Source organism: Staurois parvus, unplaced genomic scaffold (assembly GCF_062004578.1).
Source record: "Staurois parvus isolate SC_StPar_1 unplaced genomic scaffold, SC_StPar_1.0 ptg001054l, whole genome shotgun sequence".
In the NCBI taxonomy this organism is placed as follows: Eukaryota; Metazoa; Chordata; class Amphibia; order Anura; family Ranidae; genus Staurois; species Staurois parvus.
The window spans coordinates 623,868-650,738 of record NW_028318850.1 but is presented as its reverse complement, the minus strand read 5'-3'; the positions used below and the strand labels follow the sequence as shown (position 1 = coordinate 650,738).

General features: G+C 44.0%; 1 protein-coding gene across 1 annotated transcript in view; it reads right to left on the bottom strand.

Annotated features, from left to right (window-relative positions):
• Positions 1-26,871, bottom strand: part of LOC149440761 (poliovirus receptor-like) — a 91,775-nt gene that overhangs the window by 31,054 nt on the left and 33,850 nt on the right. The window contains exon 4 of the mRNA XM_089658172.1: positions 2,502-2,915. Within this exon, the coding sequence (XP_089514298.1) occupies positions 2,502-2,915 (414 nt within the window). The remainder of the gene's footprint in view (positions 1-2,501; positions 2,916-26,871) is intronic.

Sequence of the window (26,871 nt, the reverse complement as noted above, 5' to 3'; positions counted from 1 at the left end):
GCGGGTTTCCTCCAGGTACTCCAATTTCTTCCCACACTTCAAAGACATGCTGGTAGCTTAATTGGCTCCTGTCTAAAGTGGCCCTAGTATGTGTATGTATGAAATTGAGTTAGGGACCTTAGAAATGTACAGTATATATTATTGTTACAGGTACTTGTATAGCGCCGTCAATGTATGCAGCGCTTTACATATATACTGTACATTCCCATCAGTCCCTGACCCTCAAGGGGTGTACAATCTAAGGTCCCTAACTCACAGTCATACATACACATACTAGGGCCACTTTATTCAGGATCCATTTAACCTACCAGCATGTCTTTGGAGTGTGGGAGGAAACCGGAGTACCCGGAGGAAACCCACACAGGCACAGGGAGAACATGCAAACTCCAGGCAGGTATTGTCATGGCTGGGATTCAAACCAATGACCCGAGTACTGCCAGGCAGAAGTGCTAACCATTTAGCCACTGTACTGCCTCTAGCTTATGATAATTCAAGAATGTCAGCCTTTCAATGAGCAGGAGCATTTATAATGAGGCAGCAATAAAGCCTAATAAAGTCATTTACAGTTTTAAAAATTAATATTCCAAGCCATAGAGAAGATCTACAATGCTGAGCTCCCTCAAAAAAAACGTGGTTGTGGCCACCCCTTACACTGCCCTGACCAACTTGCTGTGTGCCTTTGCTCCCAGTTCATTGTGGGAGTTGAGCACATTATTCCATAGTTGAGACCCAGTGGGGCATTGATTTGCTGTGGAGAAAAAAAAGGTGCCATAATGGGGTTATGCTACATATTCATTTTAAATACAAACAAATGCTAAACAGACATTGTATTTAACCAGTTCAGCTCTCACACCTGTACACCCTCTATGGACCAAAGAAATGTTTTACATTTCTGTTACCAGCCCATTGATTCGCCAATACTTTTGCCATTACCGAATATAACAAAGTAACACGTATCATTTTTTTAGGACAAACAAGGATTTTTTTGTGATATTGTCTTGCAGTGTGCATATGCACATTGCAACTCATACCTTTGATATGCCGATGACCGCCAGTGTGAAAGGGGCCTGCAGCACTGTCTTAGTGGAGATTGAGGAGTTGCAGGGGGCACCCTCTCTTTTGAGTATGTTTTACTGAGGTGCTTATAGTATGCCCAGTTCCCACAATTTGTTAAACATTCATTGGCTTGTTAAAATGTAAAGCTCAATTCTAGTCCCACATGCCAGGGTGCTATGAGTAACCCTGGATTCTGAACTATCCTTTCAGGCTCACATCCAATCCGTGTCCAAATCATGCCGCCTCAACCTCCGCAACATCTCCGGAATACGCCCCTTTTTAACCAATGACACCACAAAGCTCCTAATTCGCTCCCTGGTCATTTCTCGCCTTGACTACTGCAACTCCCTCATTGGCTTACTTTACATAGGAAAATCCCCCCCCTCCAGTCCATCATGAATACTGCTGCCAGGCTCATCCACCTTACCAACTGTTCAGTGTCCTCCACCCCTCTCTGCCAATCCCTCCACTGACCTCCATTCAGTGTCCTCCACCCCTCTCTGCCAATCCCTCCACTGACCTCCATTCAGTGTCCTCCACCCCTCTCTGCCAATCCCTCCACTGGCCTCCACTCAGTGTCCTCCACCCCTCTCTACCAATCCCTCCACTGACCTCCATTCAGTGTCCTCCACCCCTCTCTGCCAATCCCTCCACTGACCTCCATTCAGTGTCCTCCACCCTTCTCTGCCAATCCCTCCACTGGCTTCCATTCACCCAACTAATAAAATTCAAAATACGAACAACAACTTACAAAGCCAACCACAACTCTGCCCCCAGCTACATCACCAACCTGGTCTCAAAATATCAACCAAACCGCTCTCTTCGGTCCTCCCAAGACCTTCTGCTCTGTAGTTCCCGTGTTGCCTACTCCCATGCTCATCTCCAGGACTTATCTCGAGCTTTTCCCATCCTATGGAACCCCCTACCCCAATCTGACTATCTCCTAGTCAATCCACCTTTAGATGATCCCTGAATCCTTTCTCTTTAAAGAAGCCTATTCTGCTTCTAATTAATAAAGTGCCTTTTATTTCCTCCATCAGCCCATCCTCCACAGCTATTACCTTTTGTATCACTCAACCCTTCCTCCTAGATTGTAAGCTCTAACGAGTCAGGTCCTCTGTTTCCTCTTGTACCAAAATGTGTTGTAACTGTAATGTCTACCTTCATTTTGTAAAGCGCTGCATAGACTGTTGGCGCTATATAAATCCTGTATAATAATAATAAGTCATTTTTTTTAGTGTTGGATAAAATGCTTGAAAGAAATGGGGGGCAGGGGAGAGGGGGGGGGATTGTCCCTGGGACAAGAAGGCACAGACATTTAATAAAAAAAAAAACCTTGTCAGGAGTTCTAATCTCCTTCACTCCACTGCAAAATGTGGTTATGTTTTTGTGTGTGTCCCTGTTGGAGGGATCTATCACCTCCCATCCTGATACATATAACTTACCTCCTTTGATGTTCAGTGTCTTCTGTATAATAAGCAAAGGTTTCACAGCAGCGTGTTTTACTTCAATGACGAGTTCGGCCTCTTTATCATTCTGTTTGTTTGGGATTATACTTATAGAACAAAGACAACTATAGGAAACGATTGAACTCCTTGGTTTGAGAGGTTTTATCCTATTTTCCTGCCTAAGAAGCTTAGTAAATTCTCCTTTCCCATCATAATCTACAGTGTCATAATTCTGGTCTTCTGGTGGCGGGTATTTCCAGGAATCAATTACTTGCCGCTGATCACCTCTCTCCAGGTAAACATTTATCTCAATGTCTCTTGGTTTGAAGCCTGACACCATCCAGGACAGATTGGAGCTCCTATCATGAACCAAATACTCCATTCCAGTGATGTCCGAAATCATCGGTGATACTGCAAGAGAGAGAAGAAATTGAGGATTCAGTAAGATGATTCTAAAGAGTGATTGCAACATAACCAGAGGTTGTCAGCCTACAAGGTATTGGCATTCTTCATACTAGAAGAAATGATAGAGAGATTGTGGACATGCTACAGGTTTGGTTAAAGATGAAAAACATGCTGCAATAGGCAGACAAACTGGTTACATGATATTAGAAGGGATCACTGCTATTACCCCATGAAAGAAAAGTGTTTCTGGGAGAGGGACTGTTGGGTTCCAAGGACCGCAAAAGTACCAAACAGCTGCGGTTTGGGCATTAGACCACCTATAAGGGGCATCAAAGCCAATGTGCAGACCAGGAGTACCATATTGTATAATGCTTGTCCTTTTTATATGCCAGTTGAGCCTCTTCTCAGACAACATAGACTTGGTAATCCCAGATCTCTGCCTATCTTCTCTTTATTTGTTGACTGAATGAAAATAATCATGCTGTGAAGCATTCATGTTCAAAAACGAATTTCCCAGAATTTTGAAGAAACTTTGGGGTCTATGCATAAAACGTTTGCTGTGTGGATGTCTTACCTATTTTGCATGGGCACCAGGAATGTCTGCCTGCTGATTGTCATACCATTATCACCTATGATCGTCAGCGCCATCTAGTGCCCATAATGCTGTATTCTTTTTTAATTGAGATATTTTAGAAAAATACCCTATTATGGGCACTAGATGGAGCTGATGATCATAGGAGATAGTCATAATACAAACAATACGGCAGGCATTCCTTTTGCCCATTCAAATGCTGAAGACACCTGCACAGTGAATGTTTCACACATAGACCCTTTAGTGTGCAACAAGATGTATTTCCAAAAATTGGAAGGACAGCAGTACAAGCTCTCCATAGCACTTAATGAAGATTGCTGGGTGCAAGCGGGAGGGAAAATGTTGACAGTAGGCTATGGTGCTGAGGAATGGAATCTGTATGCTGCGTTATTACAAAGCTCATTCTATCTGCATCAGTACAGGGTCTCTTTATGTGGTGAGAACAAAAGTGTTGAAATTTATGTTCTGAATACAATGTGAGACTTCTCACCATAGGAGTCATTTCCAGACAAGAACTTTGGGAAGAAGAAGATTATTGTCTAAAGCAGTGATCTCTAAACTGCGGCCCTTTGCTTGCCTTTATTTGGCCCTTGGGGCACTGTTCCTCTTACTGATACAAAACATTATTACTTTTACTGACACCAACAATGGGGCACTATTCCTCCCACTGACACCAATAATGGGGCACTATTGATGAATAATGATGGAGTGCAGTTTTCTGCGTGAGTGCGGTTTTTGCTGGAGTGGGAAGCTGCAGTTGAACACAGCAGTTTAACTAAAGCAGGATAACTCAAGCAGCAGGAAGAAACAGCAAAGAACTCTACTGCATGCTGGATGGACTGCAAGCAAACACCCTGGGAAACATCTCCTACAAGTCTGATTCCCACTCCATGTACCTTTTTAACATGCCACATCTACTCCTCATTTTCATATTACTATCCTGCGTTCCCAAAATCTCACTTCTTTACCCCTCTGCTCCACCCCAAAACTTATACATCTCATCCTCACTGCTACCATCTCACTACTACTGCTCTCATCACCTCCTGCTGATACTTTACTCTCCTGCTGACCCAAACACCAGGACTGGAAGGCATGTACACTCATGTACATCCCGCTCCCATGTTACTTTCCTCACCTTTCTTCTTCTCCTAACCTCTGGGGATATCTCCCCAAACCCTGGTCCTCCAGTATCTCACCCCCACACCAGGCATCCTCTTTCTTCCGGGAATAGCCACAATCCCCTCAATTTAATATCAGGCCCCATGCTCCCACAAACCACCCTCCCTTTTTCATGTGCGCTCTGGAATGCCCGCCCTGTTATAAGCTCACCTCTGTCCATGACCTTTTTGTCTCTCGCTCCCTTAACCTACTAGCAATTACAGAAACCTGGCTTCAAGCAGCAGATTTTTCTTCTCCTGCAGTACTTTCCTATGGAGGCCTCCTCTGGACCCACTCACCCAGACCCAGTGGTCGGAAAGGAGGTGGGGTTGGTTTGCTTCTATCCCCACTGAGCACCTTTAAGCCCTCCCTAGCACTCCATCTCTATCCTTCTCTTCTTTCGAGACTCACTGCATTTGGCTGTTTTCTCCCATTTCTCTGAGGATTGCAGTGATCTATCGGCCTCCTGGATCGGTGTCGTGCTTTCTTGATGATTTCTTCAACTGGCTACCCTGCTTTCTCTCCTCTGAAATACCCACTATCATTCTCTGAGATTTTAACATCCCCATTAATCTGAACAACCCGGCTACATACCAACTCTTCAACCTAACCTCATCTTTTGCCTTAACACAGCCCTCCACTCACTCTGATGGGAATACATTAGACTTTGTTTTCTTCGATCTTTGCACTCTCTACAACCTCACAAACACCCCCTTTCCTCTCTCTGCTCACAATCTCATCACTTTCACAGTGTCCTCATCTTCAAACACTTATCCCTCCAAGCAGTAAACAATTACCTGCAGAAACCTTCAATACTTGAACCCTGCTCCTTTCCACTCTGCAACTGACCAACTCTATGACAGAATCTCTCCCCTGTCCTGCCCTGACCTGGCCACTGCTATCTACAACAGTTTGCTTTCATCGCTACTAGACTCACTTGCTCCTCTAACAACACGAAGTATCATGCCCCGACCATTACAACCTGGCAGACTGACGACACCAGAAATCTTAAACGACATAGTCGTGCGCTGGAGTGCATATGGCATAAAACCAAATCTCACCAAGCATTCACCCTATATAAATCTGCTTTCTTAACATACAATTCCTCCCTCCATGTTGCCAAAACAAGCCTACTTTGTCACTCTCATCAATAGCTTGTCATCTAGTCCTCATCGTCTATTCCCTACTTTTAACTCTCTACTTTCTCCACCTTCACCTCCACCCAGCACCTTGCTCACTGCTCACAAGATTGCAAATCATTTCAAAAACAAGATTGATGCAATTCGTAGGGACATCACCACTGCACAGACATCCATTCCACTTAGCATACCTCATACTAAACCTCCCTCAAAACTTTCCTCTTTTGACCTTGCTACTACTGAAGAGGTCACTAAGGTTTTCTCAGAAGCCCGTCTCACTAGCTGCCCCCTGGATCCTGTCCCCTCACAACTACTACGGTCACCTTCTTCATCCATCCTATGCTCCTTCACTCACATCTTCAATCTCTCCCTCGCTAACGGTGTGTAAGCCGTGTACCGGGGTGGGCTCCCCAGGATACAGTGAAGTCACGAACGAGGAAAGCAATCCCAACACCAGCTTTTGCCACAACAGAATTTTACTTAGAGGTGGCAAATAAACACAACCCCAAATGCTGGGAACATACAATAAATTTACATACACCCAGCCCAAAGGCTGAGACCCTTGTGCTGCACAGAATGGCGCCTTATGATGGAAGAAGGTAGAAAGTGTAGTAATTTACCTACTGGCGGGCACAACTAAGCTGCCACACCTTACCCGTTATTACCCTAAAGGAGCAGGAATCAGTGTATGGGTGTATGGTATAGGCTAGCCTGCGGTGCAGCACAACAGCTTAGAATCTTACACAAATCTACAGTATTCCCCCTCCCATAACTGGTCCTGTAGCACATGCCTGAGTATTCCTTCTGAGCAAAATGCCAGTCTGGCTTGAGTTTATAGGATTTTATCAGCTCTCCAATGTGAAATGTCACTTTAAGTTGTGGAGTCCTTCCAATGATCAGTAACAACACTTGTGACCTGACACAAACAGAGACCCTAACTAACTATAGGCCTGTCTCAGTCCTATAGGCGCCAACACTGAAATGAGGTGCGTGCACTATCTTACCGACCCGGGTCTGCTTTGCATCCGCTGGTGACTCTGAACAGAACAAACGTCTCTTCAACAGGCATGCAATGTCATCAGCAGTATATGTTGTTCCTCTGTCCTCATCAGCTTACTGGCAGCAAATCTTCCTTTCTTTGAACAGGGTTAGCGTCTTCAACACCAACAGCTTCACTCAAGTGAATTTCTGATTACGGAGGGCCGTCCTCACAGCTGGATGGCAACGGATTCTCAGATCACTCAGCCATCTTCTCTCTCAAGCATGGCTACCCTTCTTTTTCCTGTTCTCTCCGTGTGAAAACCCCACCCCTTACTGAATATAGAAATCTCTATGCAGTCAGAGGCTGTGTTAGAAAACAGTGACATCTTGTGGCTAAACTGCTAAAACGTTTGATTTACTTCACAAACAATGAAAGCTGTTTCCCCATCTTACATGTGCCTTCCCCTCCCCTCTAAAGCATGCACACATCACTCCCATACTTAAAAAGCCCTCCCTGGATCCCACCAATCTGAACAATTTAAGACCCATCTCCCTGCTGCCAATTACCTCAAAACTCCTAGAACGCTTAGTCTACAATCGCTTGAGCTCTTACCTCACTGACAACAACCTTCTTGACCCTTTACAGTCTGGCTTTCGCTCACTACACTCCACTGAAACTGCCCTACTAAAACTCACTAATGATCTACTAACAGCTAAAACCAATGGCCACTACTCCATACTCTCACTACTTGACCTCTCTGCGGCTTTTGATATGGTTGACCATCCCTTCCTCCTCAAAAAACTCCACCCTCTTGGACTCCGAGACTCTAATCTCTCCTGGTTCTCCCCCTACCTATCGCAGTGCTCCTTCAGCGTTACCTATAACTCTGGCTCCTCCTCTTCACTCCTTCTTTCTGTAGGGATCCCTCAAGGTTCCTTGCTTGGACCCCTACACTTCTCCATCTACACCTCCTCCCTTGGTCACTTGATAAACTCCCATGGCTTTAAGTATCATCTCTATGCTGATGACACAAATCTATCTTTCTACCCCTCACCTCACCTCTTCACTCTCCTCTCACATTACTAACTTACTAAGCGACATATCGGCATGGATGTCACTCCACTTCCTCAAACTCAATCTTTCCAAAACTGAGCTTTTAGTATTCCCTCCATCCCGTGCCCCCTCCCCCTCATCAAGATCAATAACACAACCATCAGTTCCTCCCCTCATGCCAGGGTACTAGGTGTAATCCTAGACTCCCATCTGTCCTTTCAGCCCCAAATCCAATCGCTGTCCAAATCTTGTAGACTTCACCTCCACAACATCTCCAAGATATGCCCGTTCCTAACCTCGGAAACCACTAAGCAACTTATTCACTCCCTTGTTATATCTCGCCTTGACTATTGCATCTCCCTCCTCATTGGCCGACCTCATCGTAGGCTATCCCCTTTTCAGTCTATCATGAATGCTGCTGCTAGACTCATCCACCTTACTAACCGTTCTGTATCAGCCACCCCTCTCTGCCAATCCCTCCACTGGCCTCCACTCAGTGTCCTCCACCCCTCTCTGCCAATCCCTCCACTGGCCTCCACTTAGTGTCCTCCACCCCTCTCTGCCAATCCCTCCACTGGCCTCCACTCAGTGTCCTCCACCCCTCTCTGCCAATCCCTCCACTGGCTTCCACTCAGTGTCCTCCACCCTCTCTGCCAATCCCTCCACTGGCTTCCCGTTGCCCAACGGATAAAATTCAAACATTAACAATAGCATATAAAGCCATTTATAACTCTGCCCCAAATTACATCAGCGATCTTGTCTCTAAATATCACCCAAACCATACTCTCCACTCCTCGCATGACCTCCTGCTCTCTAGCTCCCTTGTTTCCTCCTCCCATGTTCATCTTTAGGACTTCTCCAGAGTTGCCCCCGTCCTCTGGAACTCTCTACCCCAATTTATCAGACTATCGCCTACTCTGCTCACTTTTAGGTGATCTCTGAAAAACTCTTCAGGGAAGCCTATCCTGCTCTCAGCTAATAATGGAATCTTCTACTCTTCCTACCAGTCCATCGCCCACAGTTACTACCTTTTGTACCACTAGCCCCTCCCACCTAGATTGTAAGCTCCAAGGAGCAGGGCCCTCCTAACCCTCTGTATTGAACTGGATTGTTGCTGTATTGTCTCTCGTTATATGGTAAAGCGCTGAGCAAACTGTTGGCGCCATAAATCCTGTATAATAATAATAATAATAAATTCCTCCCACTGACACCAATGATGGGGCACTATTACTACCACTGATACCAATGATGGGGCACTATTCCTCCCACTGACACCAATGATGGGGCACTATTCCTCCCACTAACACCAATGATGGGGAACTATTTCACCCACTGACACCAATGTCCAGTCCCCCTAAATGCTGAAGGAAAGTAAACTGTCTCTTTGTTTAGAACTTTTGGAGACCCCTGGTCTAAAGGGCCGTACACACAGGCTGAACATCGGGTGTCATTGGCCGGTTCAATAGAAACCGACCAACACTTGGCCCGTTTGTACAGCAGCAGGTCCAACAGAAGCCTACCGTTTGGCTGGCTTCTGTCAAAGGGGCATGACCGAAAAAGGATTGCTGATCAGCATCCGGTCAGCACTCTCAGCCACTTCTGGTTCTGGTGGGGGGAGGGTCGCAGTCCCCCTGTCCTAACAGAATAGCACAGCGAAGGAGATCACTGTACGTACATTGGATAGTTAGTACAGCATTTTCATCTTTTCGTTTGTTTAGCCTGCTGGGTTGAACAAAAAAAAACTAAAAGTGTGTGCCAACACTCAAGATGCTGGTGCCGTGTGAGGACACTGCGAGATCCAAGGACAGGTAAGTGTCTGGTTCTTGTAAAGGTCAGCAGCTACAGTTTTTTTTTTTAAATTTTGACTGGACCTCTGCTTTAACTTCCTTCCGCCCGCCAAGGAAATAACGGATGGGTGGCGGTTCTCTCATTCTGGGAGGACATCATATAACATTCTCCCACTCTAGCTGTACATGCATGCCCCTGGGGGTATGCATTGAGGGACTAGTGGTGCACTGTGTCTCTGGGACACAGCGGATCACCGATCGCAGTAAAGAGCTGATGACATTGGCTCTGTCATGTGATCAGCTGTGTCCAATTACAGCTGATCACATGTAAATAGGAAATGCTGGTTATTGGCAGTCGTCTCCTCACACTGACAGCTCGTGAGGAGAGGAGAGCCGGTAAGCGTCATTCCTCAGAGCGGACATCTACACTGATCATCAGGGCATTGATCATCAATGTAGCCCCATCAGTGCCAAGCAATGCCACATACCAGTGCCCATCAGTGCACATCAATGCCACATATCAGTGCACATCAGAGCTTCCTTTCAGTGCCAGCCAGTGCTGCCTATCAGTGCCAGTCAGTGCCACCGATCAGTGCCCACCAGTGATGCCTGTCAATGCCCACCAGTGCCGCCTATCAGTGCCCATCACTGCAGCCTCATTAGTGCACATCATTGAAGGAGAAAAATTACTTATTTACAAAATTGTATAACAGAAACTAAGAAAATACTTTTTTTTTTTCTAAATTTTCACTCTTTTTTAGTTCGTTTAGTAAAAAATAAAACCCTCTGTGATGATTAAATACCACCAAAAGAAAGCTCTATCTGTCTCAAAAAAATAATAAGTTAGTTTGGGTGCAGTGTTGCATGACCATGCAATTGTCAAAGTGCGACAGCGCTGAAAGCTGAAAATTGGCCTCGGCAGGAAGGGGGTAAAAGTGTCCGGTAGGCAAGGGGTTAAGAAGAATTTAAAATAATTTTTACCAAAATTATTATATAACCTCATAAAGTAATTATTTGACTATATTCAGGGGACTTACAATAGTATTAGCAAATAAGAAGTTAGATAAATACTGTATTGTTTTACAGGCTGGGCTTGTTATACTATCAAATCAGCTAAGCTGAACTCAGACAAGAAAGATACAAAGGAATGCAGATGAATACATCATTAAATGCATGCAGTGTACTGTACCGGAACATGATGCAGAATTAGCTTTTTACAGCAGATTGGGGGAGGGAGAAGCACTGGGGTGTATCTACCGTGAGACAAAAAAGGTGTTTGCCTTGGGTGGCATTTTACAGGGGGGCGCCCCCCCCCCTAGACAGAAGGGACACTGTGTGTGTCAGCGGCAGGGCCACCATGGGTGGGGGTACAGCCAAGCCAAGCTGACACACAAGTAGGGTCACCTGGACCAAGGGACCGGCTGCAGAGGAGGGTGGAGTGATGGACGGATCCCCGATGTGCGCTGGCAGCGCGTGAGGGCCTGGACCCGCTGTCTGTGCAGGATGTGCAGGAGGTGCCAGCGGAGGGCCTGTGGAGAAGGAAGAAGAGGACGAGGTCAGGGTGGAGGAGCCCCCCGCTCTTTTGCAGCTCGGACACAGGTACCCCTCCTGGAGTGATCCTGACACCATCTGGAGGAGCCACTGCTGGACAGGTATGAGCTTGAAGGACTGGTGCTTCCCCACTCCTGTCTCACTGTTCCCCCCTGACACACTGCTCTCCAACTGTCCCACTTCCCTCCCCACATCCCATTGCCCCCCATCCTTCATTCTGCCCCTTGTCACGCTGCCCCCACCTGTCACCCTGCCTCACACCTGTTCTGCTTCCCCCTTCCTATTCCACTGTCCCCCACATGTCCCACTACCCCCCATCTGTCCCACTGCCTGTCAACTATCCCATTGCACTCCTTCTGTCCCACTGTCCCTCACCTGTCCCACTGCACTCCTCCTGTCCCACTGCTCCCCCTCCTATACCACTGACCCCCTCCTATCCCGCTGCTCCTTCTTGCCCTGTGCCCCCTCGTCACGCTGCCCTCCACCTGTACTCCTGCCTCCCCACACATCATTCTATCCCCCATCACACTGCCCCCACTCATCACGCTGCCCCTATCATGCTGCCCTCCCCCTGTCACACTGCCCCCCTCTTGTCCTGCTACCCCCCCCCCACCTGTCCCGATGGCCTACTCCTGTCCTAATGCCCCCCCCGTCATGCTGCTCCCCTCCTGTCCCACTGCCCCCCTCCTGTCCTGCGGCCCCCCCATCATGTTGCCCCCCCTCCAGTCCCGCGGCCCCCCATGTCACACTGCCCTCCACCATGCTCCTGTCCTGAAGAGGTGAAATTGTCCTGAAGGACAAATTTAGATGGGGGTGCCCGATTTTAGTCTTGCCTAGGGCAGCACAAAACCAAAATAAATACAATAGAAAAAAAAAAACAAAAAGTAGCGCTACTCCTTTAGGTACATATACACATATATATAATAAATTAATTACATCAAATTATATAAAAAAATTATGTGATAGTGATATCAATTAAAATTAATTGGTGCCCATTACTCATTAGATCTACAAAATTAAATCAGGTAACTTAAAACATGTGAAAAAACATTTTCATATATATATATATATATATATATATATATAATTCTGTGAATATAAAATCACACGTGCCTCTCGTGTAGTAAAAAAAGCAAAAAAACAACAAAATTTTATATTCACAGAATTATATATATATATATATATATATATATATATATGAAAATGTTTTTTCACGTTTTAAGTTACCTGATTTAATTTTGTAGATCTAATGAGTAATGGGCACCAATTAATTTTAATTGATATCACTATCACATAATTTTTTGATATAATTTGATGTAATTAATTTATTATATATATATATATATATATGTGTATATGTACCTAAAGGAGTAGCGCTACATTTTTTTTTTATTGTATTTATCATAATCACTGGTATATGATTTAATGTTAGCAGCTTCTCCTGGTGTTTTTTATAGAGTTTTTTTATACAGTTGAAACACTTGGGAGCACAGGAGGTTCACACCACTATTGTTACAAAACCAAAATACACCACTGGAAAAGCAGCAATGGGAGCCAGTCAGCTGTGCTGTATACTAACAAGCATGCTGATAGGAGGAAAGAGTAGAGTGACAGAAGGATGAACTCATCAGTCTGCTACTTCTATTACTACTTGCATGATAGTGTGTGACGGGAGTGACTTTTGGGGGTGGGGGGACCTCTGTGTCAGCTCATGTTCTCCCCATTATGTTTAACCCACCCTGTGCCTGTTAAGGGATACAGGGTGTAAATGTGAAGATATTGTGTATTGGTGTGTTGTCCTTTGTCTTTGTTCTCGGCCATGTGGCTGTCCATTGTCTGTTCTATGCCATGTGCTTCATCCCATTCTGTGTCTTGCTGGCAGGCAAACTATTATGGGATGCATGTGTTCTTGTATTGTACTGCCATAGGTTTATTCCTTTGTCTCGGCCACATGGCTGTCCTTTGTCCTTGCCATGTGCTATCCCATTGTTCTGTGTTTTGGTTGGATGGGGAGGGGTGATGATGTGTTTCCTGTCCATACTGTAGCCCTCCCCACTGATGGGGCTGATGATGTGTTTCCTGTCCCTGGTTGTGGTTTCCCGCCCTGTGTATAAAACATGTTGTTTGTGAAAAAAAAAATAAAGTTTTGGCTTCCTGTTTTAAGAAAAGCTGGGTGCTGTCTATTTCCTGAGGGATTTCTAGGGTGTGGTCTGTGGATGGTGTTTGGACAGGGGAATCGGGAGTAAAAAACTCAGTGCCGTCTGGGTTCCGGTTCCGTTACATAGTGCATTTCCATGCATTTTATAAGGAGTGGGTTACTGCAATGCAGAGGTGTGAAGCACAAAAACAGTTCAAAAGCTTGCTGTCCCATTCACATTAACACGTCTTGGCGCAATGCGGTACTATCCGGAATGAACACATTTTGCTGATGTGCAACAAACAATGGTGCTGTGTGCAGCCAAAACTGCTGCCTGCATGGCTTGTGGTTGTTGTGGTGCGTTGCGTAGCTCATTTAAATGAATAAGCTGCCCTAATGCAACGCTTATTAATGTGAGGCACATCGCAGGTTAATGTGCATGCGTTTAATGCATGGCAGTGGACATGACTGATATCAATGGGACCTAAAATTTCAAAGAAAAAATAAAACTGACACGATATCCTTATAATTTACCTTTAAAAATATAAGAATTGTACTTACATTTCAAGAAATACAAAAATAATGGTATGCCTAAACTCATAACCAAGATTAGAGCTGATGCTATTATTGCAGGAATATAATTTGGAGGTGTCTCTGTAATGACATAAAACAGATCATCAATAAAGATTATGCAGAGAAATGTTCGTAATTACCTGAGAAAAAGAGAACCTTGTGACTACTTACACTCATTTTTGTTTACAACTAAAAATCTGTATTCTTTTGCTAGAAAATGACTTAGAACACATTATATACAGTGGGTATTTAAAAAAGAATCATCCCCCTTAAATCACAGTTTGGTGCTTTGCAGCCTGAAATGAAGACAGACAGTTTTTGTTTTATCCAGCTGTATTTTCTCAGTGCAACTTATCACATCCAAGTGAAAGATATAACACCAACATGTCAGAACAAAATAAAAAAAAAAAATTCAAAAACAGAATCACTGAGTTGGAAAAAGGATCACCCCTCTCCTAAAAATGACTTCTAAACTCAACCAGGTGTAGCTAATAACCTTCTCAATGGCACACAAAGCCATTTGACTTTCAACTATGATCAGCTGTGGTCATTTTGATTAGCTCACCATGAAAAGAGCTTTCCTGTAGCATTTCAGTCCCTGATAGTGCAACTGAAGGAAACAATCAACTATGGGCGGTAAGGCACTGTCATAAGATCTCTGGGATAAAGTTGTGGACAGTCACAAGTCAGGAGATGGATACAAAAATGCCAAAGGCTTTATCAATGCCTAGAAGCACAGGGAAGTCTATTTTTAGGAAGTGGAAGGTATTTGGTACAACACAGACCCTCCCTGGATCAAGACGTCACTCCAAACTGGATGAATGAGACAGAAGCAAACTGGTCAGAGAAGCTAGCAAGATGTCTACAGCAACTCTGAAGCTGTGTCACGAATTGATGACAAAGAGTGTTCATTGTGTGCATGGGACAACTATATCAGAAATCCTCCACATATGTGGCTTGTATGGGAAGGTTGCACGAAAAAAGGCCGCTCCTCAAGAAAGGCCACAATCACCACTGAGTTTTGCCAAAACGCACCTTGAAGATTCTGAGGCCATATGGAAAAAGGTGTTCTGGTCAGAGGAGACTATAGTGGAATTATTTGGTCTCAACACTAAACGACATGTCTGGTGGAAATCCAATCCAGCTCACCAGCCAAATACCACCATTCCTACAGTAAAGCATGGAGGTGGTGTGGCAGCACCCAGATATTGCAGAGTTCCCCTTTAAATTGTAACATTTCTAACACTATTTGCTTGCAAAGCAGGTTTTCAGCTCACTTTCCCCCTCCCTTATTTCCTGTGATTAATGTGTACCAGTCTATAGCTAGTACCCTTATCTGCAGCTTCTATTCAAGGTTATATTCTGCAGAGTATAGAAAGTCTTTTGAAAGTATAGAAAGTGAAAGAGGGTATATTGGTATATACGCTTGTAAGAAGTGGATACAACTCACTCGGCTTTGCAGGCATGAGCCTGGCTGGGTCACTCAGCGCTGTTTTAATGAATAACTTGTTTTCCTCAAGTCTGTGTCCAGAGTTCCCTGGTTTTCCAAAATTGCTACTACAGAGGAAATATCCTGTTATGGGGGGTCTCTCTACAGCAGGGACTGGAGCATTTGTCAGGCTAGAAGGAAAAATGGATGGGGCAAAGTACCTCCACATTCTGGAGGAAAATCCCAAAGCACACAGCAACAATGACCACGCAGTGGTTGGAGGAGAAAAAGGTGAATGTCTTTGCATGGCCTAGTCAGAGCCCAGACTTCAACCCCATAGAAAGTCTGTAGAATGACTTGAAGACTGTAGTCCACAAAAGGTCACCATCAAATGTAACTGAATTTGAGCAGTTCTGCAAAGAAGAGCTGGCAAATATTGCAAAGTTTAGATGTGCAAAGTTAGTAGAGACATATCCCAACAGACTAAAGGCTGGAATTAAAGCGAAAGGTGGTTCAACAAAATACTGACACAAGGGGGGATCCTTTATCCAACTCAGTGATTCTGTTATTGATGTATTTAATTTTTTTTCTGACAACTTGGTGTTATATCTTTCATTTGGATGTTAAAAGTTGCACTGAGTAAATATAGCTGGATAAAACAAAAACTGTCTTCATTTCAGGCTGCAGAGCAACAAAATGTGATTACTTTAACCACTTGAGCTCCTGAGGATTTACCCCCTTTAATGACCAGGCCTCTTTTTGCTACTCGGCGCTGCACTAATTCAACTGATAATTGTGCGGTCATGCAATGCTGCACCTAAACAAAATTTACGTCCTTTTTTTTCACACAAATAGAGCTTTCTTTCGGTGGTATTTGATCTCCTGTGCGTTTTGTAATTTTTTGCGCTATAAAAAAAAAGGCTGACAATTTTGAGAAAAAAAAACAATATTTTTGACTTTTTGCTATAAAACACGCTATAAACAAAAAAAGACCAAATATTTTGAAGAAAAACGATATTTTTTACTTTCAGCTATAAAAAATATATAGTAAACTCAAAGTTAGTTATAAATTTAGGCCAAAATGTATTCTGCTCCATGTTTTTGGTAAAAAAAATCCCAATAAGTGTATATTGATTGCTTTGTGTGGAAGTTATAGCGTCTACAAACTATGGAATAGATACTGCAATTTACAACATTTTTTTGCTATGCAGCGCTGCGCTAGTTTAACAGACAATTGCGCGGTCATGCAATATGGTACATAAATGAAATTTATGTCTTTTTTTTTTAACACAAATAGAGCATTCTTTTGGTGGTATTTGATCACCTGTGCACTTTTTATTTTTGGCGCTATAACCAGAAAGTTTTGAAGAAAAAAATGTTTTTTTGAAAAAAACAATATTTTCTCATTTTGGTCATAAAAAATATCTAAAAAAACTAAAATTTCATCATAAATTTAGGCCAAAATGTATTCTGCTACATGTTTTTGGTTAAAAAAAATCCCAATAAGTGTATATTGATTGCTTTTTGTGAAAGTTATAGTGTCTACAAACTATGGTATAGATAATGGAATTTACACAGCTTTTACTTTCTGACTGCCCATCACATTTCTTGAGGTGCTAAAAAACCAGGATAGTACAAACACCCCCAAATGACCCCTTTTCGGAAATTAGACACCCTAAGCTATCTGCTGAGAGGCATATTGAGTACATGGAAGATTGATTTTTTTCCACAAGTTTCTGGAAAATGACAAAAACTTTTTTTTTTTTTTTTTACACGAAGTTGTCATTTAAATGATTTATTTCTCGCACAAGCCATGGGTTTATGTGGAATTACACCCCAAAATACATTCTGCTACTTCTACTGAGTATGGGGATACCACATGTGTGAGACATTTTGGGAGACTAGCCACATACAGGAGCCTGAAATCCAATGACCACTTTGAAAGCCTGAAAGTATTCCTCATTACACTTCCTCACTACTTATCAGAGTTTCGAAGGCCCTGACATGCCAGTATAGCCCCAAACCCCTCCAAATGACCCCTTTCTGGAAAGTAGACACCCCAAGGAATTTAAAAAGAGGCATGGTGAGTATTTTGCAGATCTCATTTTTTCTCACAAGGTTTTGAAATATAAAAAAAATAGAAAAAATATGTTTTTGTTTTTTTTCTTCATTTTCCAAAAACTTGTGGCAACAAATGAGATCAGCAAAATACTTACCGTGCTTTTTTATCAAATTCCTTGGGGCGTCTACTTTCCAAAAAGGGGTAATTTGGCGGGGTTAGGTGCTATCCTGGCATTTCAGGGCCTCCGAAACTGTGATAGGTAGTCTGGAAGTGTAATGAATAAATAAAGCCCTTTAAAAGCCTGAAGGTGCTTATTGGATTTTGGGGTCCTGTACTTGGCTAGACTGCCAAAAAGTCTCTTACATGTGGTATCCCAATACCACAGACCAAAAATTTTGAAAAAAAAACAATATTTTCTCATTTCTGTCATAAAAAAATATCCAAAAAAACTCAAATTACGTCATAAATTTAGCCCAAAATATATTCTGCTATATGTTTTTGGTAAAACAAAAATCAAATATTGGATTTTGGGGTCCTGTACTTGGCTAGACTGCCACAAAGTCTCTCACATATGGTATCCCCATACTCGGGAGAAGTAGCAAAATGTATTTTGGGGAGTAATTCCACATATAACCATGGCATGTGTGAGCAGTAAATCATTTAAGTGACAATTTTGTGTAAAAAAAAATATATATATTTTTGTCATTTTCCAAAAACTTGTGGTAAAAAAATAAATTCTTCTATTGTTTCAACATTCCTCTCAACAAATAGTTTGGGGTGACTACTTTCCAAAAAGGGGCCATTTTGGGGGGTGGGGGCGTTTTATGCCCAGCATTAGAAGTTTATGCCACACATCATTCACTCTTCTAACCACGTGAAGACCCAGCCTTTTTGTTCACATGAAAAAAATCAGTATTTTTTGCTAGAAAATTAATTTAAACCCCCAAACATTATATATTTTTTTTAAAGCAGACACCCTAGTAAATAAAATGGTGGATACTACAATTTTTTATGGCACATAGTACTCGCGAAGCGATTTTTCAAAAGCAATTTAAAAAAAAAAAATACACTGTTTTTACTTTTAATGCACAAAAACACAATATATTGGCCAATTGTTTGGTAAAATATAAAAGATAATGGTATGCCGAGTAAATAGATACGAAACATGACATGCTTTAAAACTGTGCATGTCCCGTTCAATGGCGACAAACTGCAAACATTTTTAATATCCATAGGCAGCGCTTTAAAAGCCACCATTTTAGATTTACAGAGGAGGTCTAGTGTTAGAATTACTGCCTTTGATCTGACCTTCACGGCAATACCTCACATGCATGGTGCAACTGCTGTTTACATAACAGCACAGGGTCAAGGCTTGTGCACACAAATGTGCACGCATGGGAGGGGCAATTTTTTTTTTTATTTTTTTTTTTAGTTATTTTGATTTTTTTAAATTATTTTTACATTGTACCTTTTCATTTTTTTTTTTTTATCACTTTTAATGCTATAACAGGGAATGCAAATAACCCCTATAACTTCAATGGGCATTGTCATATATTCTTTTTTGAGAAATCTGGGGTCTATCAGACTCTAGATATCTCTTCTGCCCTTACATTATCTAATCAAACCAAAATCGGTGTGATCAGATGCTTTCCCAATTTACAAATGGCGCTGTTTGTATCCTGCAAAACTGAAGTGATGAAATGCTTGTAGCTTCCGAATTCTTAGACTATAGAGATGATTGGCACCATTCCGGTCTCCAATCAGCTCTATGGTCAGCTGGAAGAAACACCGGCTGCATTCTTTGGTTCCCCTGATGGCACGGGACTGCCCGAGAAGGCCGTGGAAGGCAGCAGGCGAGGGGGGGACATCATATCCCACTGCTTGTAAAAGCAATCTTGCAGCTAATTATCCACTAAGATTGCTTTTACATGAAAGCCGATCACCGGCTGAAAAAAACGATACCAGGATGATGCCTGCAGCTGTAGGCATCATCTTGGTATAACCATTCAAATCCAGTGATGTACCAGTACATCGCTGGTCCTTGTTGGTTATATATGCTATGTTCTTTTTTTTTTTTTTGTATGCAGCCTGTGGACTGAATGAAAAAATGAGAAGAAATCTCTGCCAGAAAAAGTGTGTGGTATGCCCACCATTAGAATATACCTCCTGCATCCACCCACTTCTCATGGTGGGCACACATTAGGTCACACTTTGCCACAAGCGCCAGTTCCAAGATTGAATAAATGTCTAAATAGTGGCACGCTTGAATAAAGATTGTCCATGTATAAGTGGTACCCCATATGGAGAAATGATGACACCAAGTCCCAAACTATCTTGCCACTGCTCCCCATGTAGTCTGGGCATCCGGGGGGGCTCCACATGACTATCTTTTCCCTCGTAAATCCAAAACTTATACGTATAGCCTGTTGTCCTCTCACAGGTCTTCTACATCTTGACCCCATATCTGGCACGCTTGCAGGGGAGAAATTGTTTGAATGCAAGGCGGCCAGAAAAAAGAATAAGGGACTCCTCAACGCAGATGTTTTGCTGGGGAGTATAGCCATCTGCAAATTTTAGGTTAAGGTGATTTGCGAGGGGCTGAATTTTGTGGAGCCGGTCAAATTCAGGGTTACCCCGAGGATGACAGAGTGTATTGTCGCTGAAATGCATAAAACACATTATACTCTCATATCTTTGCCTGGCCATGGCAGCAGAGAACACGGTATATGATGAATCGGGTTTGCGGACCAATACAACCGCAATTCATTTCTTTTAGTAATGCCCATGTTGAGGGTTAGGCCCAAAAAAAATGTAAATTTGAAAACCGTAATGAGTTTCCATGCGAATGGTCTGGCAAGGTTTGAATTTGGGTTGGCGGCAATAAATTGTTGTGCATATAAACTGCTTTGATCCACAATCAACGCATACAGATATTCCGTGAAAAACAGCTCCAAAAATCAAGGAGGTATGTGAAAGACCAGGATGTACTAGACCGCTGGTATTCGTCAGTTCACCAAAAGGTAGAGCGGCACTAGTACTGGCACTCTACTGCATATGAGAGTCATCAAAATTTACCGACAAGTGCGAACAGAGATCAGGCCTGATTCTGCCAACACTGCGGTTTTGTGTGCAATGGATCAAGTGACAGTGACCTACTGACATTGCACTTGCTGGGGGAGAAGGGGGGGTAAGCTTAGGGGCTAAACGCAGGTGTTGGCAGGTGCCGGGGCTGATCCCGCTAACGCTGCGTTTTTGGGGACGCTATACTAATGTGAACGCTGGTATAGTGCTGACCTGATCAAAGATATTGACCCGTTCAGACACTATACTAGCAATGGAGGTTTATTGTACATGAGCGTGCTCCTCGCAATCAAGGGGTTAAATGTGATGACTGGTGTACTGACGGGCAATCTGACGCTATCTGGGAGGGGTGTGAAAACCACGGGAGCGTGAATCACGTATATATATATATATATATGTGATTTTGCGTACCCATGCCGCCCTGTAGCAGTATTTCTGCTGTAGGGTGGTCAGGAAGCGGTTACAGAAGAGGTTTGTGTTACGCCGCTGCGTTACTTTAACTGACAATTGCGCAGTCATGCAACACTGCCCCCAAATTAAATTTACATCCTTTTTTTCCCACAAATTGAGCTTTCTTTCGGTTGTATTTGATCTCCTGTGCGTTTTTAATTTTTTGTGCTATAAAAAAAAAAGCCTGACAATTTTGAGAAAAAAAAACAATATTTTGGACTTTTTGCTATAAAACGTCCAGTAAAAAAAATTAAAAAATCAAATTTTGTCACAAATTTCATCCAAAATGCATTCTGCGACATGTCTCTGCTAAAAAAAATCCCAATACGTGTAAATTAATTGGTTTACATGAAAGTTATAGTGTTTACAAATGGCGGGAAAGATACTGGGATTTTTAATTTTTTTTATACTATTAATGGCGGTGATTAGCGACATATGGTGGCGATCAGCGACTTATGGCGGCGATCAGCGACTGCGGCGGACATTTTGACACTGGGGGGGAACTGACTTGGGGTCACTGACATCCCCAGTGACACCAATACAGTGATCAGTAAAAAAAAAAACCCACTGACACTGTACTAATGGCACTGGGGAGGAAGGGGTTAACATTTTTAGGGTTAACTGTGTGAGGGGAGTGTTTTACTAGGGGGCGGGGGTGTGTGCTGGATGGGGACAGGCTGATCGAGAGAGAGAAACTCTTCTCTCCCTCTTCAGCTTGTCAGGAGCTGACAGGCAACTGACAGATAGCAGGGCTGTGTATAAACAATGCAGCCCTGCTCTCTGTCAGCGATCATCGCTAATCCTGGGGAAACGGCCGGAGACCCACTGCTGACACCCGCGGGACAGGTAGGGCGTGCGCGCCCCCTACCTGTTTTGCAAAATCACGTTTTAAAACGTGGTTTTGCGCAGCCGTGCCACCCTGCAAACATACTAATGCAGTGGCTGGGGCTGAAGAAGTTAAAGGGGGTGATTCTTTTCTATACCCACTGTATATTTTTTTAGCAGAGGCCCTAGTGAATAAAATGGGTGGGTTTTGCAAATATTATGTCACATGATATTTGCACAACAGTTTTTTTTAATGCAAATTCTTTGGAATAAATACACTTTAATGAATTTTAATGCACAATATACAGTGCCTTGAAAAAGTATTCATACCCGTTGAAATTTTCCACATTTTGTCCTATTACAACCAAAGACGTAAATCTATTTATTGGGATTTGATGTGATAGACCAACACAAAGTGGCACATAATTGTGAAGTAGGAGGAAAATGAGAAATGGCTTTCAGCATCTGTGACCAATAAAACTGTGAAAAGTGTAGCGGCATTTGTATTCGACCCCCCGGAGTCAATACTTTGTAGGACCCCCTTTTGCTGCAATTCCAGCTGCAAGTCACCCATCCAACTTAGCACTCCTCACACAATAACCCCCTTAACACTTTGCTCCCTTGACCTCACTACCACCACCACCACCTGAGGTCACTAAGATTTTCTCCGACGCCCGCCTCACCACCTGCCCCCTGGACCCTGTCCCCTCACAACTCCTGCGGTCCCCCTCCTCTTCCTATGTCCCCCCATCCTATGCTCCCTCACTCACATCTTCAATCTTTTCCTCTCCACCAGTACCTTCCCCTCCCCTCTAAAGCACGTGCACATCACTCTCATACTTAGGAAACCCTCCCTGGACCCCTCTGACATGAACAACCTAAGACCCATCTCCCTACTGCCATTTACCTCTAAACTCCTAGAACGCTTAGTCTACAATCGCCTAAGCTCCCATCTCACTGGCAACAACCTTCTCAACCCTTTACAGTCCAGCTTCTGCCCCCTACACTCCACCGAAACTGCCCTACTCAAACTCACCAATGACCTACTAACCGCCAAAACCAATAGCCACTATACTATACACCTAATACTTGACTCTCTGCGGCTTTGTGACACGGTTGACAACCCCCTACTCCTCAAAAAAAACTGCACTCTTTTGGCCTCAGAGACTCCGCTCTCTCCTGGTTCTCCTACTATCTATCTCAGCACTCCTTCAGTGTTACCTATAACGCTGCCACCTCCGCTTCACTCCCTCTCTCTTTCGGGGCCCCTCAAGGCTCTGTCCTCGGACCCCTCCTCTTCTCCATCTACACCTCCTCCCTTGGCCAATTGATAAACTCACACGGCTTCAACTACCATCTCTATGCCAACGACACACAAATCTATCTCTCTACCCCTCACCTCACCCCCTCAGTCTCCAATCCCATCACCAGCCTACTAAGTGACATATCGGACTGGATGTCACTCCACTTCCTCAAACTCAACCTTTCCAAAACTGAGCTTCTAGTATTCCCCCCAGCCCACGGCCCCCCCCTGACTTCTCCATCAAGATCAACAACAGTATCATCAATCCCACCCCTCACACCAGGGTACTAGGTGTAATCCTAGACTCCAATTTGTCCTTTCAGCCCCAGGTTCAATCACTGACAAACTCATGTAGACTTCACCTCCGCAACATCTCCAAGATACGACCGTTCCTAACCTCGGAAACCACTAAGCAACTCATCCACTCCCTTATTATATCACGCCTTGACTATTGTAACTCCCTCCTCACTGGCCTACCTCATTGCAGGCTATCCCCACTCCAGTCCATCATGAATGCTGCTGCCAGACTCATTCACCTTACTAACCGCTCTGTATCTGCCACCCCTCTCTGCCAATCCCTCCACTGGCTTCCAATTGCCCAGCGGATAAAATTCAAAACACTGACGTACAAAGCCGTTCATAACACTGCCACTACATCACCGACCTTGTCTCTAAATACCACCCAAACTGTACTCTCCGCTCCTCGCAAGACCTCCTACTCTCTAGCTCCCTTGTCTCCTCCTCCCATGCTCGTCTCTAGGATTTCTCACGGGCTTCACCCATCCTCTGGAACTCCCTACCTCATGCTATCAGGCTATCGCCTTCCCTGCTCACTTTTAGGCGCACTCTGAAAACTCATCTCTTTAGGGAAGCCTACCCTGACCCCGGCTAACTACTGGAATCCCTTACTCCCCCAACCACTCCATCCCCCACAGCTAATTACCTCTTGTACCACTATCTCCTCCCTCCTAGATTGTAAGCTCCCAGGATCAGGGCCCTCTAATCCCTCTTGTATTGAACTGTATTGTTGCTGTACTGTCTCCCTTTATATTGTAAAGCGCTGAGCAAATTGTCGGCGCTATATAAGTCCTGTATAATAATAAGTTTTTTTGGTGATGTCTCTACCAGCTTTGCACATCTAGAGAGGGACATTTCTGCCCATTCTTCTTTGCAGAATTGCTCAAGCTCTGTCAGATTGGATGGAGAGAATCTATGAACAACAATTTCCAAGTCTTGCCACAGATTCTCATTTGCCTTTAGGTCTGGACTTTGGCTGGGCCATTCTAATACATGAATATGCTTTGATCTAAAAGATTCCATTGTAGCTATGGCTGGATGTTTTGGGTTGTTGTCCTGCTGGAAGGTAAACCTCCGCCCCTGGGTCACTCAGTGCTGTTTTATTAAATAACTTGTTTTCCTCAAGTCCGTGTCCGGAGTTCCCTGGTTTTCCAAAATTGCTACTACATTTCTTGGTGCATTGACCAGGAAACCAGGTGTAACTACCGAGACAGGTGGTTTTCCAGCCTAACCCACGGGGATCAGTCCAGAGCTGGCCCCTGGGATTGCTGTGTTGTTTCAGGCACCACCAGACATTTGTCTGGGAGACTGCACTACATCTTAGTCACCTGCTCTGAGGATCGACCTGCTGGAGTCCAAAGAACCCCGACTGGGGAACCAACTACCAAATTGTGAAGCTTCACACATCAGGAACAGGTGAGATATTTGCCTTTTGGGTTATAACAGTCAGGACCTCTCAATGCTATTTGAGAGAAGGGGAGCCCACTCACCTCCCAAGGTGCCCTTAAATTGGATCATTGTACATCCGTGTGCTATACCTCCAGGTAGTCAGTAATTTTGGGTTGGAAAGTCTGGTGTGTGTGTGAGTGAATGAGATGCTGCTCAGCAGCAAAGCCAGAGTTGACCCTGTGTAGGTGCAGTTCTTGGTATCGGGGCTGATATCATTCTCTACCGAGTCACCGATAAGGGGAAGCGCTTGTCTTTTAACCCCTTACCAGATCCTCAAACCAATCCCCTACCCCGCTGTGTCTGTCTTGGTGTCTCTTAGGAAACAATATGGGTGGTAATCAGTCAATGCAGACCCCCTTAGAGTGCGTGATCAGTAATTTCAGGAGTAGGTTTTGCAAAACCTGCAAACTGAAACTCAGTCCTAAAAGGTAGAAACACTGTGCAAGAGACTGGCCCCATTATGAAAAATGTTGGCCTCCCCAGGGTACGTTTGATTTAGAGATCATTGACCGATTGCAAGAATATATTAGGTCTGATTCACAGAAGCATGACCAGATTCCGTACATAGACTGTTGGAAAAGGGTGACAGAGGAAGACCCTAAATGGATGCATAAAGCCAGGGAAGAACAGTGTAGAATTATGGTTATGACAAAGGTAATACCACAGACTAACAGTGCCTTTTCTCAACCTGAGGAGACAAAACTGCCTCCTCCATATGTACAGGGACATACCATGGGTGAACGCGGGACAGACTCTGACACCTCTCTACATAGACAGTTGGAATTTAGCTCAGACCTACTTCCAAAGCAAATGCGAGCAGCTCATCAATGCCAAATCTTACTAAACATGTTCATACTGACACCTCTAGTCGTGACACTCTCAGAAATACCAGTATGATGGGAACTGGGGGCACAGCAACTAATGGGCGCACAGATCAGGTGTTCACTTCCACCTCGAAGAACTCCAGTAATCAGCCGGTAATCAGACTCTTACCCCATCTTTCAGTCCTTTCAATTTACCAATGCTAATGCCCCTAAGGGATCAATAGGGGCCACCAGATTTTAGTCTACACTCCCTTCACCACAACTGACTTACTGAACTGGAAAACCCTTAACCCCTCTTATAGTGAGAAACCACAGGCTTTGACAGATTTCCTCCGTTCAATAAACCGGATGCATAACCCCACCTTCTACTAACTATTTTTAACACAGAGGAAAGACACAGGATAACCCATGCAGCGTTTAAGTATGTTAGAGAGTTGGGAAAAGACACATTTGACTCCCAGGGCTGGGTGGAGGAGCATTTTTCAAAAACTGATTTCCAGTGGGATCAAAATACAGAGGGGGATATGATAAGACTTGAATTTTAACGGAAAGCTATTATAGAGGGGATGAAAACAGCTGGCAAGAAGCCCACAAATCTCAGTAAGGCTACATTCACACTAGCGTTGTGTGCAGGCGGCAGAGAGGCATTTGGGAAGCATTTTTACCGCTTCCCAAACGCCTCTGCCAATTCTGCACATTACAGCACATGGTGCTGTTCTAACGGGAGCGTTTGCGGAGCAACACCATTCAAACTGCATTATAGGCATTTGTGGGGCGTTTTTAACGCTCGGCAAACGCCTAGCAACTTGCGCTAAACCGCACATGCGGCATTTGCGCAGCGTTTGCTGAGCGTTTAAAAACGCTTCGCAAACGCCGGACCAACGCTTGCCAAACGCTATAGGGGCGTTTGGCAAGCGTTGGTAAAACAGCCAAGTGTGAACGAGCCCTTAGACGACAGAAGTTCTTCAACAGCCCAATGAAAGTCCAGGACAGTTTTATGAGAGACTATGTGAAGTTTTTAGGCTATATACCTCGTTGGACCCTGAAGCAACTGACAATCAGATGTTACTTAACACTGCTTTTGTGTCACGTCTATGGTAGTGAGCTCTATCAAACCACAGCTTGGGGTTCCCCAGGGCGCAGAATCTAAGCCCCGGCCTGCTTGTTCACCAGGGCCCCTGATGGTGGGGATGGACTTGGTGGAACTGGGTGCAAAGGAGAAGACACAGGGAATCCAATGGCAAGCCGAGGTCAGGACAGGCAGAAGACA